Source organism: Castor canadensis, chromosome 2, assembly GCF_047511655.1.
Source record: "Castor canadensis chromosome 2, mCasCan1.hap1v2, whole genome shotgun sequence".
Taxonomy (NCBI): domain Eukaryota; kingdom Metazoa; phylum Chordata; class Mammalia; order Rodentia; family Castoridae; genus Castor; species Castor canadensis.
The window spans coordinates 95,108,303-95,126,140 of record NC_133387.1 but is presented as its reverse complement, the minus strand read 5'-3'; the positions used below and the strand labels follow the sequence as shown (position 1 = coordinate 95,126,140).

The window sequence follows — 17,838 nt, the reverse complement described above, 5'->3', positions numbered from 1 at the left end:
GAAACCATCCTACCAATCTCAGCCTCCCAAGTAGCTAGGACTACAGAGTGAGGTATGGGCACCCAGCTCAAGCCACACTCCATTGAATTATAGATATAAACTTGCCATTTTCAGACATTAAATGGCCTAGTCAGGGTCACATCTTTTATGGGAGAGCTCTATAATCCAGGTCCAGTTTTGGAATAGTTCATTTAGTTCCTTTGTGAATTCAGAACACACTTATACAATTTCATCTTGAGGTGGTGGTACATTAGCTCTTAATCTTCACTTTGATAAAGTGTCTGCCTTTAGGCTAAACTCCAAAAGGTGGCATAAAGCTGAAGAGGTAACTCAAGAGACCTCTGGTAAGTGGAATGTGAAAGAGGAAAAGAGCAGGAAGAAGGAAATGGGCTGGCCCATAGTGAGCTGGGCTTTCTTGCCATACTCTGGCCAGAGTAGATGAGTGACTTTTTAGTGTAGTTATAAAGCATTGACAGCAACCTTCCAGTGTGCTGTACTCTCCATTAACACCCTCATATTCACATTTTGAAGTGAATGAAAAGTTTTTAGCAACACCTTAAAGTGTGACATCTAGAGAATACATTTTATAGCAGTTAGTTGTAGGTTATTAATGGCTGGCCAGGTAGGATGTTTGGTAGAGGTAAGAGTCACTTTTAATTTCCAGTTTGCCTTTGGGCCCCTAGGACTCAACTGTGGTGTGTAAGAAGAAGTGTTCCCATCCTGGTGGCTGTGACAGAGGCGAAGGGGCCTGTTGTGAAGAGTGCCTCCTCCAAGTGCCCCCAGAAGACATCAAAGTTTGCAAGTTTGGAAACAAGATTTTCCGGGTATGTCACGAGCCAAGTTCATGGGCACCACTGCACAATAATGACAATTGATAAGCTGAAGACATAATGCAGATTGGATTATTCCATAACCTGTATATCCATCTGCATACATGTGTGCATATAATGTACTCATTTCTATTACAGTGTCATATATACTCCTATATTTAGATTCTAGGGCAAATAAGAGCGGAAAAGCCACTGTCTGGAAAATTTTTTTTTCCTTGACTTCATTTTTTACAGAATATTTAAAACCTGCAGAGCATTATTGCCCTTTCTGAATGTGCTCAGCCAGTGACTGGGACTGAGCTGTATGTGGCCCTGGGATGGCGTGGTTGTGGCTACCCATATGTCCAGAAGCACCTCATTTAGTTGGAGATGCCCAGGGACCCTCTTTAAGATAATGACTCCTGTCTAGATCTGAATGCATCCAAAGCCTGCTCCTTTTCAAAGAGAATTTTTCTAATTTGGAAGACATTCAGGTCGGCGTGTTTTAGTATATGTGGCTAGCACAGTACTGAACAAAGGGGGAGAGAGTCCTGCCGCAGGAGAACTCAAAGGGTGTTTGTTGAAAATCTCATACCCCTCAGGTGTGTTCACATTATTTTCTGATGATCCCAAGTGGGAAGTTGTGCAATGACCTTTTTGTTTTGTTTGGGTGGGACTGGGGTTTGAACTCGGCTTTGTGCTTGCAAAGCCAGTGCTCTATCTTTTAAGCCACACTTCCAGTCCATTTTGTTCTGGCTATTTTTGGAGATGGAGTCTTGCAAACTATTTGCGTAGGCTGGCCATGAACCTTAATCCTCTCAATCTCAGTCTCCCAAGTAGCTAGGATTATAGGCGTGAGTCACTGGAGTCCAGCTTGCAATGACCTTTGAAATTTTGGGCTGCAGGTTGTTGGATTTGTACACAGTGCTTCCCATCTTGCATGTTTCCTCAACATGGAGGGAATTACTGTACCCAAAGATACGTCTTCCTGATTTCTGTGAGAGTTGAGGCCCTCAGCATCACGTTAGATGCGGAGGCTCCTTCAGACTCCCCCTTACACTGATGTGGTTGGAGACAGAGGTCTTGGTTCTCAGGGAATCTGTAAGAAGATGTGATATGTCATGCCCAACAAAGGGTTGGTGTTGATTATATTCACATCAGGCTTTCAGAATCACTCACTGTCCTGTTTACATAAAGTCACTCTTTATGTAAAGAGCACCAACATGAAGTAGACCCCTCTCATATTGGTGTTTTGTGCAAAGCACCTTCAAGCCCCTTTGTGAAAAGGTTTGTTTAAATGTCTGGGATCTGAAATTTTTTCAGAGACACTGTGTCCTGGAAATGTGGGCTCAGAGGATTAGAAACAATCAGGTGCCTTTAAGACAGATTCATTCAGGCCATTCTCACCTGAAAGGCACCAGAGGGCAGGCAGTCCTTAAGCTAGCTCCGAAAAATGAGGAAGAGGATGAGGAGGAAGATTCATCAATCAGGGCCCAGGAAGGAACCCTGATTTTGTTATTAGGTCCAATTTGGTGGTTTGTGATTTTTTTTTTTTAACCTACAAGCATGGATGTACATCTCTACCTGTACTATTCTGCTCAGCACGAGACAGATTATAACTCCAATGAGCCCAAGAAATTCAAATAGCTCTCTATCTGAGCAAGGGTCTAGTCTAGAAAACGTGTCCGTAAGTACTACCATGTTTTTTGGGGGGGAGAGATGGCAAGCCAGTCAGGAAAAGCTCTTCATGGCTCGTGGAGTCTTCTGTCTGGGCTCTGTGTCTTCAGATGTCTTCTGACTAAGTATTTACCTAAGGAATGGGAGTCATTTGAATTAGTCTCAGTTCTTTTCATGTCTAGTGTAGTACAGAACCAGGGCACATCTGGGAATAAACAAGCCACCTCCGACATCTCAGTTAACTGCTTGTACCTGAGATAACTTAAAACATTTCAGAGGAAAATTAAATTTTTGTTAATGCGTCATATGTGAAATATTCTTACCTAGTTGTCTCGCAGAGTGAAAACAAACAGCTCAGGGGGAGCGTGATGCAAATATGACTTGGTTAGACACACCAGAATTCTTTTTTATATCCTGGAGGAAGAAAACACACCCACACACCTGGAAATCCACACCTTCCCCCATCTTTATGTTAAACTGATTAAACCCAGATAAACACTTCTGAGTCATTTAGTGTGAGGGTGGAGCCCCTGACTTAGGCTAAGGCATGCTGTCCTCAATGGAGACATCACAGCCCATTGGCTCAGTTACTGCAGCTTTGAACTGATAGAAGAATCTGGTGCTGTGTCCTGCAGGATGGAGAGATGTGGTCCTCTGTCAACTGCACCATCTGTGCTTGTGTGAAAGGCAAGACAGAGTGTCGCAAGAAGCAGTGTGTTCCCATCAGCAGCTGCCCGCAGGTATGTTTAGAATATAGGTTGACTTTCTCTTTACCTAGTGTCTTGGGAAATGTCTTGTGTGTAGTGTGGTTTCGTGCCATCTCCCAAAACTTTCAGTCCCAAATAGACAAATGTTCCTTGTGAAGTTTGTTTCTGCTTCTTCTTCTCTTTTTCTTCTTCTTTTTTTTTTTTTTGCAGACCCCACTCAGTCTAGCCTTGTGTAAAATGCCTTTTATTTAGCTCTTGTTCCAACTCTCCTATTTCTTGTTGACTTTGTTTTTTTTTTGTGTGTGTGGTTCTGGAGTTCAAACTCAGGGCTTCATGCTTGCTAGGCAAACCTTCAGGCCTTTTTTGCTTTAGTTATTTTTCAGATGGAGTCTCACATTTTTACCTGGGACTGGCTTTGAACTATGATTCTCCTACCTATGCCTCCCACGTAACTGGGATTTGCATGTTCATACCTGCAAATGAGATGGGGGTCTCACTATCTCTTTGTCTGGGCTAGCACTGAACTACGATGCTCTCAATCTGTTTCCCCAGTAGCTGGGATTGCAGGCATAAGCCACTGCACCTGGCCTCCAATTCTTTTAAAAAACATCTCCAATTCTACTTGCCTAGATCTGTTCCCTTGTTTTCTGTTTAACATCATAACCATCTTTCGCCTTTTTCTCCCTTCTCTCCCTTCTCAAATCACAGCTTTCTTCTCAAAGCCAAAGTAATATATGGTTGTTTATTAATGAACTTCCCAAGGGGTTTCTCCTGCTTAGCAGCTGCCCCAACCACTTTGCTAAAATTTCTTTCTCACCCTGGCCTCCATCATAGCCCCAGATGGGAATAGCATCCTTATGGAAATATCTCTTTTCAAAACCCCATAGTCCATTGCGCTGAATAAAGCAACCATTATCTTCTAAAGCACAAGCTTCTTTGAATTCACCTCAGCAACTTGAAACCTTTCAAGGTTTTGTGCATTTTGGGAGAATGTCAAACCTATTCAGTATCTTCCAGTGAATGAAAAAACATATCTATATATTCAGGGCATGTCCTCTCTTCTCTGTTATAGACAGCCTTTAATTTTATTCACATCTGTTATTATTATAAACAAAAAGTTGCTGTTTTTCCTTGAGTGCCAAATGAGGCACAAAAAAACAACAGCTGTTGCCGTTACACAACTGAATAAAAGGGGGCTAGAAAAAGAAAAAAAACAAAAAACCCTAATTAGTCTTGCTTTAAAAAGCCTCAGACATAAAATTGAAAACCTTCCATAAAAGAAAGAAAAGGGGGGGAGATACAATAAGTAGATTTGAACATGGTCTGCTTATAAATATTCATTGGGAAAAATGGGATCACATCATTTATGCCAGTCCTCGGGGAGCCCTCAGTGCTAATGAACTCTTGCCGCACATGTTAGTAATAATAGCTTCCTTATTCCACAAGACAAAAACAGGATGCTGTGCCAACCTGGTGGCTCAAGTAACTCGCCTCAGCAGGCCGCTGTGGAGTTTCCAGCTTCACTTGCATTCTGTCACTTGTAGCAGGGTCGATAGTTTTCCTTGTCCTCTTGCTGGCTGCGGGAGGTTAAAGCTTTTCATGTTGCTGAGGTCTCCTTAGGGGTGCATCTTTAAGGACCACAGTGGGGCCAGGAGTATCCATCCCTGGAGGGGGGGCCTTTCCTTGTCCCCACCTCTCCACGTCTCCTTGACTCTGGTTAGAGTCCTGAACTGCTCCCCTGTAGACACCACCTTTCTGTTCCTAGGCACCTTTCCAGCCCATTTCCACCTTCCCTTCTCAGACGCCAGCACGAGGTCTTTGGAAAACAGCTTTGCTGTACCATGGCAGTCTTTGCAAACGCTTACTTCTGCTTCCTTACATTGTACATCGCTGGGGTGGGGGAGGGGAGGGAGAGTCATTCTGTTTCCCTGCTCCATCCTTGCTGGCTACCACACACGTCTTTCTCCAGAGGTACATGCGTCTTGTTGAGGACACATGTATCGTTTTATGGTTGCCTCCATGATAACTCCCCAGGGGCAAAGGAGTGTTATTTGTGAGAGGGGCCATGAGACTTCCAGTGGGGACCCGGTTGGATGGTTACAACACTGTCACCTCAGTGTCACCAATAGCTATGGAGACTTTCTCTGTGGCCCCAGGACCCTCTGGTGTAGGCTCTAGGACAAGACTAGATTCTTCTTACAGATGAGGCCACAGTATATCCAGAGCTTCACAGCTAATTACAGGCTTTGTGACTTAACAGCTTGTGTCTATTTTTTTTCTCACCTATTTTAGTTTTAGGACCAGCACCACTTTTATTTTCTGGAGGTGGAGATGTCAGTTTCTGCCTAGATGCAGAGGTAGGAAATTGAGTCCCATTTGGTTAGAGTTGACTTTAAACAGCTCTGCTGCATCAGTATACAAATCCTTACTCCATCTTCTGGGGGGGACATCATTCCGAGGGCCTGAACTGACCTCATTTGCTTTATGCTCAGCTGTTTTTAGTTATGAGAAATTAGAGGATACCCCTATGCCATACAGAAATAGATAGCAGAGTTCTAGACAGTGAGAATATATCATGGTGCCCTCATCCCAATGGGACTAAGTTTGAAGTCTCACTCAAACCCTTTAATGTACAGTTTTAGGCCTAGTTGATGCAAAAAAAAAATGGGACATGGTTCTAGTTCTACAATAACTAACTAGCATTGTTAAAGTCAATACACTTATTTGTTTTTAAAATACTTAAAGCAGCTGTCCAGTAGTGAGTGAGCAGTATATGAGCTATGTGTCTTTTGTAACAGGTTTTGGGCAATCTCTCTGTGGCCTGTTTCTTTTTTTTTCCTTTGGTATGTGTGGGGGTGGAACTAGGGTTTGAATTTAGGGCCTTGCATTTGCTAGGCATGTGCTCTATCACTTGAACTGTGCCCCCAGCCCTTTTTTACATAGGGTTAAGTCTTGGACTTTGGTCCTCCTACTTCTACTTCTCACATCACTGGGATTAGGTGTGCATGACCACACCCAGGCTGACCTCTGTTTCTTTCGTTCCCTAAAATTGGGAACAAGATCCCTACATTTGGAATGTCGTTGTGATGTTCAAATGGAATAAAGTGTAAGGAGTACACAGCACTCTGTCCACTGTATAGCACATACTCAGTAAATGAGTAGGTACTGTGCAGATATCTCTTAAAGGAGTGCAGAAGTTAAAAAATCTGCAGTGGAAAGAATAAGGTGACACAGAACTGGGTTTAATTTTGGGTTCTACCATCCGTGTGTTGCATGACATCACTTTCTTCGCCTATGCAAAGGGAAGGGACTCAGCTCATAAAGTTTTTGAGCTTCTTTTAAAAAAATTTTAAAAATTGATTTATCATAACTTAGTAATATGTGGGATTCTCATTGTGATAATCCTATGCACGTATATAGTGTACCTTGAATAGTTCACCCCCTCCTTTATATTCCCATTCTCTCCCTCCCTCTTCCCCTTTCTTTTAAACAGCATCTGGTGGCTTTCATTATGCTGTCTTCATATGAATATATGCAGCATAGTCCATCCTCAATGTCCTTTCCTTCCCCCTCCCCATCTTAATAATGACTATATTAACTGCAATAGTCTTTAGACCTTAAAGTGTTATGAGTATTACCTTATGAAATCTTCATAACTTATAACCTGAAGTTAGGTAAAATATCTAGTGGGAACTTTGTTACATAGCAAGCGTTCCCTAAGTGTTAATCTTCTTCATATTTGTTTCTCTGTGATTAGCCACTGAGTCAGCGATAAGATAAGACCATTCTGTGATACCAGTCCTGAGAATATCCTTCCTCTTGTAAATGTCATGCATTAAGCAAAATGAAAAGCTATGCGATATAGGAAACTGCACTGTATTTCCAGAAAGGTAATGGAAAATCACTCGGCCGTTCAGAACTGTCCGCTTAATTGGCTTTGACTGTGTAACAAAGACTTACCATGGATAACACACTACTTTCTGAAAGAAGAACTCTGACTGAATTTTATCTCTAGCTCACCATATCCAGAGGGTCTGATGCCTTCTGAGCTTGGATTACAGATTATTGCTGAGCTCCTTCAACAAGCAAAAACAGAAAGAAGGCCTTGCACGGCTTGACAGGTTGGCAGGCAATTCCCATTGGTACATGTGTGTGCCTGGCCTCTAGAGGGGTTGATTTGGAAATCAGTGAAAGGGTTGGGTACAGACTATCTCCATCATTCTTCCATGTGAGAAAAATCACACCAATGAGTCCTTTAGGGCTCCTGTTTTCTAGCTCATAAAAACAGGAAAGTGTTCTGGCCTAGTTCATTTTCACTATCATCATCACCATCACCCTCTGGATATTGAGTTCAAATACAGCTTGGACTGATTTCATTGATCTATCTGGTATTAGATTACATAAAAGAAATTTGTCCTCAGCAGACTGTTTCTTTGCACTAACCTTTTTAAAAAATTATTTTTCTCCTGATTAGGGTAAAATTCTCAACAGAAAAGGATGCTGTCCGATTTGCACCGAAAGTAAGTTCATTCTTTTGAAAATATATTAATAAATATATTAATATTAATTTGGTATTTTGTGATGCAAGAAGAAAAACCATGGTGTAAGTTTTCTGCCCATTTGAATTCTGCAGGTATGGGAAGGGATCATCCAACTTCCTTTCAGTTGCTTTAAATCAATTGTGCTCTCTCACAGAAGCACAATCAAGGCAAATGTGGATATTTCCATCAGAATTTGATGTTAAGTCAGGAAGATAAATGGTCTGCTGAGTTTTTACAGAAGACCAGATAACACGATGCACATTTTAAACTGCTAATAGTATTTGCAGTCGTAGTGGCTGAGATAACAATATTCAGTAAAAGCAAACAACTATGTCTAGGAGGGTTTTCCTTTCTTATTATACAGCAAACAGCTGTACTTCCAACATCCTCACCTCTTCATCATTTCATCTGAGCACCCCGAAAGTGGCTGTTGGCAGAGAGCACAAGTGGTCTTTGGGCTGATGGTGGGGTTGTCTTCTGTTATTTTTAACTGAGTTCTTGAGGGTTCTTTCTAAACATGGCCTGGTCTGAGAACCAGGGGGACTGTCCTGCTGACCTCAGGGACAGACCATAGCAACAGGGTTCACATAGTCCCGCCTGTGGACTTATGCCCACGTCCATTAGCAAATTGCCACTTTAGTCCTCAAATTCATGTGGCTTTGAGATAGCTTTTTGAAGCATGTCATTGAAAGAGAGGTATTAGTGATGCGTCATCAGATTAGTTCTGATGTGTGATAAGCAGGATTAGAAAAGCCAGGAAATCTCTTAGAAAGTATTCTGCGAGCCAGCCAGGCTTAGAGAAGCAGGCAGACTCTCAGGGCAACCGGACCCAGCTTTCCCATGGGAACATGTTTTTTTCTTCCATTTATCTAAAATCAGAGCTTATATTGCTCAACGTAATCCTGTTTTTTGGTCTTTGATTAGTTAGTACTCTTTGACAATAGATATGTAGGGTAATTATGTATGTATACATATATCTATATATGAAACTATAATCTGTATATATTTCTATCATGTATTATATATCTACTATGTATTATTTTTAGAGACAGCTGTGAAACAATTACTCACTGAATAAATATACTGCTTGAAATTAACAAAAAGTAAATTATAGATTTAATAAAAGAGCTGTCCTTTGAAGATAATGAAATATATAAAATAACTCAAAGGCCAGTGAAGTATGACTTCATAGAATTCAGGAATTAGTGCAGGAAGAAGAATTTGCTATGATTAACACACCAGGTGATTTAAAAGCATGTGTATAAACGATCACCTTTAATCATCCTCCCAGAGACCTTCTGAGGAAACTTTGTTCACAGCTGGTTTAGAGGTTGCCTCCAGCTTCCTTCCTGTCTGGTTGAGCAGAGAGGAGTCTATACTGGAAGTTTTCCTCTGTAACCATGTCAGTGAGGTGTTTGCATTTCTATAAAGTGCCCCCTAGTTGAAGCAGGGACAGACCTCGTAGGAGCTCCTAATACTCTCTAGTTCACCCTTCAGTTTGCATGAGTACAGCTAAAACCTGCCAGTCACATTGTTGTCAGGTAGGGTCCGAACTTAATCAGCATCATAAAAGCACATGACCACCCTTGGACACAAGTAGCCCAAATCTTTAGTTACCTGACTCTTATGTTCTAAGAGTCAAAAAGGAGATTATTGAGACAGTTGAGAGTAATGCTAGAGTTCTTTATTAGTTTACTCATTATGAGATGGCCTTTCTATATCTAGAAGATGGATCATCTCTCAGGAAAAAAAAAAAGAAAAAAAAAGAGGAGATTGAAGGATGGGTATAATACAATAGAAACAAGTTTGTCTCTAGTCATATTATACACTGGGTTGTGGGAGACATGTGCCTGAGCCCATCCCTTCCATCACCCAGAGGGACAACTGGCAAGGAAGAGAGCCACCCAGCTGGAGGGGCACTGGGAGGCCACTGGCTGCACCTGCATCTAGCAGGTCAGAGCTGGAAGTGCCCTGGCATGTGGCTCTCTGTCCAAGTCCACATTATATCACCAGATGGCTATTTCCCAACCTCCCCCAGTGTTCTTTCCATCTACTTACCCTCTTGCTCTCCAGCAGTTCTTCCATCATTGCTGTAAAACACATTCTACTTGGCGAGGCTCATTGGTTCAGACTCAGCGAAGAGATGGGATGGCTTCCAAGTTTTTAAGCAATGCCCAGCTTTTGCTAATGTATCCACATAGACTTATTCTGATGTCCTGTAGCTATGGCCTCAAGACCTCCTACTTGGAAATTCCTTTGTCATTATATCCAGCATCTGGAATAAGCCTCTAGGCTCATTCTTTCCTCCTCTTTCAATTACAAAAGCTCTTCTGATGTTTGGGTTTCTAGAGTAGAGACACCAAGGTCTACACTACAAACTAAGGCTAGTGTTTCCTAAAACCAGAAAAATGACTTATATTTTATTAAAACACAAATTCATACATACACTCCTTTAAGTTACTCTAAGGTTTTCAACCTCAGTCAGTTTGCCAGACAATTCTTCGTGGTGGGGCTGTCCTGTGCATTGAAGGATATTTAGTAATATTCTTGGGCTCTACCCACTAAATGCCAGTAGCAATCTCTTCCCCAAGATTGGAACAACCAGAAATGGCTCATTTCTCCCAGTGGGAACCACAGGCACTCCAAGTAGGGGGAACAGCCAGGATAAATGTGGAAATTAACAATCATGGGACCAGCAGCAATGGCTTGCTCTCTGTGCCTGCTGAGTGGATATAGTAGAAGACAGAAGTGAGCTTGTCCATCTGCTAACATGAAAAACAAAAGACCAGAAGCTTCCAGGTTTAATTGAATATGTTTTTGTATTTTAATTCCCTAGCCTTAAAAATGGTTATGATCTAACTTGAGTGATTCAAAGTTGCTGTCTTTGCTTTCATTGCTAAGAAGCTAGAACTAAATTTGCAGCCCACATCGAATGCCATACAGTTTTTTGAGTAATAAACTTAACTTCTGCCTTCATTGTATATGTTCACTCTTATGTGTTTTGAATTATTCAACTTGTATGTCTGTACACTCTTTTCAGACCTTTTTTGGAAAGAAGCAAGAATACATACATAAATGAAATTGATCACAGATTTCAAATGCTGTAAGATTTATTTTGATTATCTCTAGTAGTTAAACGAATGTTACATCATTCCAGGCGGGGAAGGCATGCCTTTGTCTGTTTCTAAAACCCAAACTGTCTTTCTGACTGGGTTCCTCTTAGTCTTGGTAGTGTTTGGGGGGTGGAGGGGCTCTTTCAAAGGAAAGAGGAAACAAAATAAATGTGTAGAACACTTTTATAGGTCTTTCTTTGCAGTAGTCAGTGATAATGGTAACTTACTGTTCTTTGTGTAGGAAGTAATGAGGGAAGCACAAAACTGCTGTGCTCCCCATAGTGGGACAAGCTTGGTAGAGTTAGTCTGAAGGGACAATGTGAATTCTATCAAAACTGGGGAGAAAAGTCCGCTTAAAATCAGATCTGGAGAAAATATGAAAAACATTGCTGTCTTTTAATAACTTGGGAGATACTTGCTCCCTTTCTAACAGAAAAGAATTGAATTTGGTTTGGAAGATTTATTCAAAATAAAATATTTGAAGTGTGCTAACCAAACTTTATAAAGCTTTCAGCAAATGCTGTTTCTTGCCAAGGTATGAGGAGGCTATAGCCCCAAGCAAGTCTTGCTCTGCTTTGACTGGACATCATGTGATCATGAGTTAGGTGCCAGAGGGCCACTGGGTTGTGGTGTGGCATTTAGTTTATGTGAAATGTTATTTTACAGTGTGTTGGCAAATGCTGTGTAAATGAAATCTCAACATACCACCCCACAGAGATGGAATCAGATAAATTCTTTGCTGGCAGAATGTCTGTTTTCAGACTTGGAAATGATACTTAGTGTCAAAGTTTACACTGATAAGAGAGGTGTATGTGTGTGGGTGTGTGTAGAGGGAGGGAGAGAGACTGAGGGATTGATTGTAGGAGAGAATTTAATCTCTTAATCGTCTAAAGAGCACAGGCAACCAAAGGCAGCACAGAAGTGGTCACCCAAACCCAGGTCACACAGCTTGCTCAAACTGTGCCTGCAGCTTCCTTGAACTCAATCTTTAGCATCCCAAACGCAAGCTCATGATTAAGGGTAGGGTAGAACACAGATGTGCATTTAATTGAAATAACGTCAACTGCACGTCCCACAAGTAACAGGAAATATCAAATTTCAGCAACTCTGGGTGCGAGGAGGCTCACAGTTGCCAGGTGACTTTGTAAACTCCCCAGTGGTTAGTTTCCAGCTGTGTGCAGCTCTGTGCGCCTGTGCCAGCTCTGAGAGGGGCCCCAAGCCTGCACCCACCGCAGTGTGGGGGTCCAATTTGCCCCAGCTAGTTTTGGCAGGTCTTACTTAAGCCCCCCCTGGGATGCCTGCAGGTATCTCCAATTAAACAGAGTAGCTATAGGAGCGGGAATAGAACAACAATTTCATTTATTCCCTTGGAAAAAACCCCATACTGAAACAGTGACCTTGGGACCAATTTCATGAGAAATCTCCACTGACAGAGGTTCCGCAAATTAGTAATTCTGTGTTTGAGCAAGATTTCTGGCCTCTGAGAGTGTAAGTGACTCCAGGTCCCTTAACCCCGAGAGTCTGTCCTTAACTCAGGAAAGCAAGGAAATTTGAGGCCAGACCTCAAGATGCTTGTAGAATAAAAACTGCTGCTGTTGACTTTAGCCCTGCCAAGAAGGTGTTAAGCTCAGTGGCCACTGAAGTTTCTTTCCTGCATCTGGAGTTGGGTTTGACATTGCTCCCAGGCTCAACTAGCAGATGGGTGGCAAAAGAAACCCCACTGTGCCACATGCAGCAGCCAGCAGCAGCCAGGAGATTCCACTCTGGGAGAAGCTGCATTGGCAGCAGTACGAGGAAATCAGGTCGTTTTCTGTTTTCGGTGCTGGTCAGCCTGAAGCTATCCCAGTACTTTAAATTTTCTTTCTGTTAGTCAGTGCAAGTTGGAGACAGAAGTCATTCTCCAATAACTGGTGGATCTTCTTTCACCAAACCCCTCTGGTCAGTTTCTTCAGGGTACACTAGGAAGTACTATTTATTGAGTCCTAACCCCCCCATAGAAATTGATAATAGTTGGTGTAATGGTACTCGTAGTAGGTGTTAGTAGTAGATACTCAACAAGTTAGTATTCCATTAATTGACAGTGACCACCACCACCACCACCATTATCAGATAGCAAGAATAGCAGGAATGGCAACAAGAGTAGCAGTGGCAACACTAGCTAGTATTTATTTAGTCTGTTATATGTCTATCTGTCGTGGGATGTCCCACTGGATTTCACTTGATTCTCACAGCCGTCTTGTGACTAACTAATGTTATCAGCTCCAGTTTACAGCTGAGGGAACTGAGGCTTAGAGGTTAAGGTTACCTTCGGCACAAGGTAAATGATTTAGCCTGAATTCTAAATTCCTACCTGACCAGCTGCCTCCAGGGCTTGGGCTGCAGTTACTTCTTTTGGCTTTTTTGTCATTCATATAGTGTGATAACCAGTTGCAGGTAACAAAGGGATGGAAGGTATGGAAGGCTTTATAGCTCCTAAGAGAGATTACAGAAAGACTTAATAGCTCTTCCCTTCCCTCTTCCATTCCACCCTGGGAGAGATGGAGATTCAAGTACCCAGGCCTTTTCTATCTGGTAGCACCTCCATCTGTCTGCTCAGATGCAGAATAGTACTGGCTGGTGTGTTTTGATCTCATGGACAAATTGACCTGGCTGGTGTTCCATGTCTACTCGCTTTTTCAGGATTGTTTTTTTTTTTTTTCTTTCCTCCTAGCAACTTAGAGTTGAGTATTTCCAGGGGCAAATGAAGAGCTCCCCACATTTTCTTATTCACAATACTAAAATACATTTGTATTTTTGAGCTTGAAAAAACTCAATGTATAATTTCTACCAGGAATAAGAAAGAACAACAATGAGCTTGCCTTCAAGCTCATTACTATTTTAGTAATGTCATGGAATTGGGTAAAGTGAATGGACTTTCCCTATGAAGTCAGCCCTCTTACTTCCCAGGTGAGGCTTATAGGAGTACTAAGTAGAAGAGCTGGGATAGGACCTGCATTTTTTTTAAACGTCTTAATCCAGTATTCATTCTATAAGTTTTGCAGGGTTTTTGCTTGGGAAGCCTTTTAAAATAAACACAGCATTACTAACTCAATGCATTCAATTAAGTGAATGTATTGAGTGAAATACATTCAATTAAGTGAATTTATTTTGTATAGAAAGAAGTATTCAAGTTAGACATCTGGTACATTTTAGCCAAGCTGCCATCTTGAATCTCAAGAAAGATGCAAGTACCCAATTGTGACTAAGGACACTTGTGACCAAAACTCCTTAGTGATGGATGGTACACTGGAAATACAGCTAAATGACAAGACAAATGAACAATGCAAACCCCACACTATGAAACTGAAAAACTACCCTTTGTGGAAAACTCTGTATAATCAATCACACATTACTATATACCAAGTTGAGGCAGATTTTTTCTTCTCTAGAGGTCCTACCTCCTATGAACAAAATAAGATCAACAAAAATTGCTACTTCTGTTGTTGCTACAATTGCTCCGATCATAGCAGTGATTTGTTGAATGTCAATCCGCATCAGACACTGTGATAAATGCTGTCCAGGCAGTCTGTCATTTAATTCTCACAATAACCCTGTGAAGCAGAAGCTATTGGTACCCTCTTTCATAATTGAAGGATCTGAGGATCAGAGAGGTTAAATACTGTGAGGTCAGCTAATCCACCCTAATCCACAAGACTCTAAAATTTGAAGTTTTAAGCACTGTTCTATATCTCTGTTGACTATATTATTATTCATTTTGGAGTTTTGTCTCTAAATATATATGAGATTTGCCAGTTTCCTTTTTTATACGTGATTAGAGGTTGAAAGCAGTTTTATTTGCTCACCTTAAAAAAAATAAAATGAAAACCAAAAAAAATCTGAGGTCACCTTACCTCCTCAGTCGCTTGGGTTACAACACTTAAGTTCTCACCTTCACTGGGAACATGGAGAAATGACCCATTGTCTGCTCTATCTTCTTTTGTTTGATGTGAAATTCAAATTTATGATGTGAAAATCAAATTCAAATTCCTCCTAATCATAGGGCCTTTCTTGATCAGTGCCCTTCACCCCCAATCACTGCTCCCCTCCTCTGCTCTGCCCTTTATCTCTGTCTTTAGTACATGGATCTATTCTTTTACCTTTTGTTTTTCTTCTTGTGTAAATTCACAGCCCCACCTCCACAGTGCCCCCTCTGCAGTTCCTTTTCTCATCCTGGCTTCAGAGTTGTCCAAACTTTGAGGTTCTTAACATTTATCGCCTTTTGACAAGTTGATGCTCATGCTTGTGGACCTTGGCTTCTAATCACTCTGGGGAGCATATTCTTCTTGCAAAGTACCGAGTTGGAATTTTACTAACAGTGCTACCTTTGGTTCACCACATTATCTGAGTTGGGAGTTGAATGGAAGGGTTAATAGCTGTTCCCAGCCCCTATTTCCTGACTGATTTCTGGCATCCACATTATCCCAGCTGCACAGGTTTTGAGCCTCAATGTTATTTCTCATACTTCTGGCATTTCTCTCCCCTGATGCTAATCAGTCATCAAGTCTAGTTGATTGTCTCTTTGTGTTGTTTTTCTAATAAACAATTTCCTTCTTATTTCCATTACAGCTAGACCCTATCCTATTCCCTGTAACTAATCCCCATCTCCTCTTATTCTGCCTTTATGCACTCCACGGTCAGAACCCAAACTGGGTTCTCACAAGACCCTATACCAGCTTCCTTCACTGTTACAGAGTTTCACAAAGTTTATTTTATAAAATGTTAGAGCTGAAGGATAGTCATGAGTAATATTTTCAAAACAAGGTCCTGTGATTAAATAGGGAAACGTGAGGTCAAATAAATTTAGATGTTTCCATGCTACAGCATCCTCAGACCTTTCCATGGAAATGGGTATGATAAACTTCCAGAAGGGAGATGGGTACACAGTACCTCCTGAACTAATTTCAGTTGCAGAGCTTTAAATTTTTTTACTTGTTTTGGCGGTGCAATAGGCAGGATTGATGTTTTCATAGGAGACACATTAAGAAATACTGGTTCTTTGGAATATGTTTAAACTTCTCAGGCTGGCAATAAATCTCAGGCCAATTTATTTAGACAACATGAGTGTCTCACATCTCCTGAAGCAACTCTGCACTCCAGACAGATTGGTCTCCTGCTCTTCTTGTCCAGGCTGCTTTCTTTCTATATCTGTGACTTGTTATTATTCTTCTTTTGGCCTAGGAGACTGACTTCATTCTGGCCCTAATCTCATTATATATATATATATATATATATATATATATATATATATATATAATTAGCTCAATGCACATTTCATTTTCAACAAGCCTTTATTTATTTTTATTCTGTGGTACTGGAGCTTGAAGTCAGGGCCTTGTGCTTGTTAGGCAGATGCTCTACCATTAAGCCATGCCCCCAGTCCTTTTGTTTTTAGCTTGTTTTTTGGATAGGGTGTCTTGCAAACTTTGCCTGGGCTGGTTTTGGAATATAATTCTATCAACACTGTGGTGGCTAACATAAAACACCACGTCTTGTCCAACAGACCTATACTTTATTTCTTCTATAGTATGATTCTATTTTATGTTAGCCACCAGTAGATATCTATTTGCTGGATTTGCATAACATTATAATAATAGAACTAATAATGACTATTCTGTGAGCATCTGTTGTATTCTTGGCACCTTTGCAATGACTCTGCAAAATAATTGTCCCTGGATTCATGTTATAGGCAAATTAATTGAAGGTAGGTAGGAAGTCTGTGCATGATTTTACAGTCACTAAGTGTCACGACCAGGGTTCAAGTGCGAGACTGTATTCAAAGCAATGTGCTTAAAGATTGCGAAGCTAAGGGAGCTTTAGTTCTGGAAGCCAGTTAACATAGAAATGTGGAACCCGTCTCTTTAGCTCAGGTATAGATAATATCGATAAATAAAACTTCTGTTGTAAAGAGAAGAGTCGTTTTAAAGTCAGAACTTGGATTATGGGAGTGGCAAAAGTGCATTCTTTATAAGAAGTTTACATTAAAGCTTGGCGAGTTTTCAGCATTCTGAAGGTGCTGTAGAGGACATGAATAAAAAGCAAAACAGACCCTACGCCTCGGAACTTGTAGTTGGGGAGAGGAAATAGGAACACGTGAAACAAGAGAACCGTGAAACATAGGTTATCATTGACTTCTAGATAGCTTTTCTTAATCTGAAATTCCTTCCTACTAGATGGTTATTGCTCAGTGATGGGACAGATGTGTATAAATCACTCTATATGAGAGGATGCGGTCACGTGCATTTGGGAGGGGAAGAGTGTCTGCACACTTCTTTGGATTACCAAAGAACTCTGTGACCCCAAGCAGTGAATGACAGGCATGTTTGACAGACAAATTCACAGGATGCTGTGGTATAGGCTGTAAGTGGAATCATCAAGTCACCCTGAGGAAGGCACTGGCCTTGGACCACAAAGACTGGGTTGGACTCTATTGCTATTAGCTCAGTGATCATCTGGCATGGTACCTGGTATAAACTAGTTATTTTATGTTGGACACTTTTGGCTTTTGCTAAGTGTATTAGTTTTAAATGGATGTTGTAACAAATTACCTCAAACAACACGTAGTAACCTTATGCATTCTAGAGGTCAGAAGTCAGAAATGGGTCTTGCTGGGCTAAAATGAAGGTATCATCAGGGCTGTCTTCCTTCTGTAGGTTCTAGGAGAGGATCTTTTTTCTTGTCTTTTTCCATCTTTTAGAGGATACCAACATTCCTTGGCTCTTGGTTCCTTCTTTCATCTTCAAAACCAGCAATGGCAGGTTGAGTCCTTCTCATGCAGTGTTACTGTGACACCCATGTTGCTGCCTTCCTCTTTCACTAAGGTCCCTTGAGGTAATGCTCATCCTTCTCAGATCTTCTGGGATAGTCTCCCCACCTGCAGGTCAGCCTTAATCCCATCTGCAAACTCCATTCTCTCTTGCTGGGTAAATAACACATTCACAGGTTCTGGGTCTTA

The 17,838-nt window shown here is 41.3% G+C and overlaps 1 protein-coding gene across 4 annotated transcripts in view; it reads left to right on the top strand.

The window, feature by feature from the left end:
* Nucleotides 1–17,838, top strand: part of Bmper (BMP binding endothelial regulator) — a 347,506-nt gene that overhangs the window by 250,303 nt on the left and 79,365 nt on the right. For all 4 annotated transcript variants that reach the window (XM_074065307.1, XM_074065308.1, XM_074065309.1 and 1 more), the window contains 3 exons: nucleotides 684–824; nucleotides 3,122–3,226; nucleotides 7,668–7,713. In XM_074065307.1, the coding sequence (XP_073921408.1) occupies nucleotides 684–824; nucleotides 3,122–3,226; nucleotides 7,668–7,713 (292 nt within the window). The remainder of the gene's footprint in view (nucleotides 1–683; nucleotides 825–3,121; nucleotides 3,227–7,667; nucleotides 7,714–17,838) is intronic.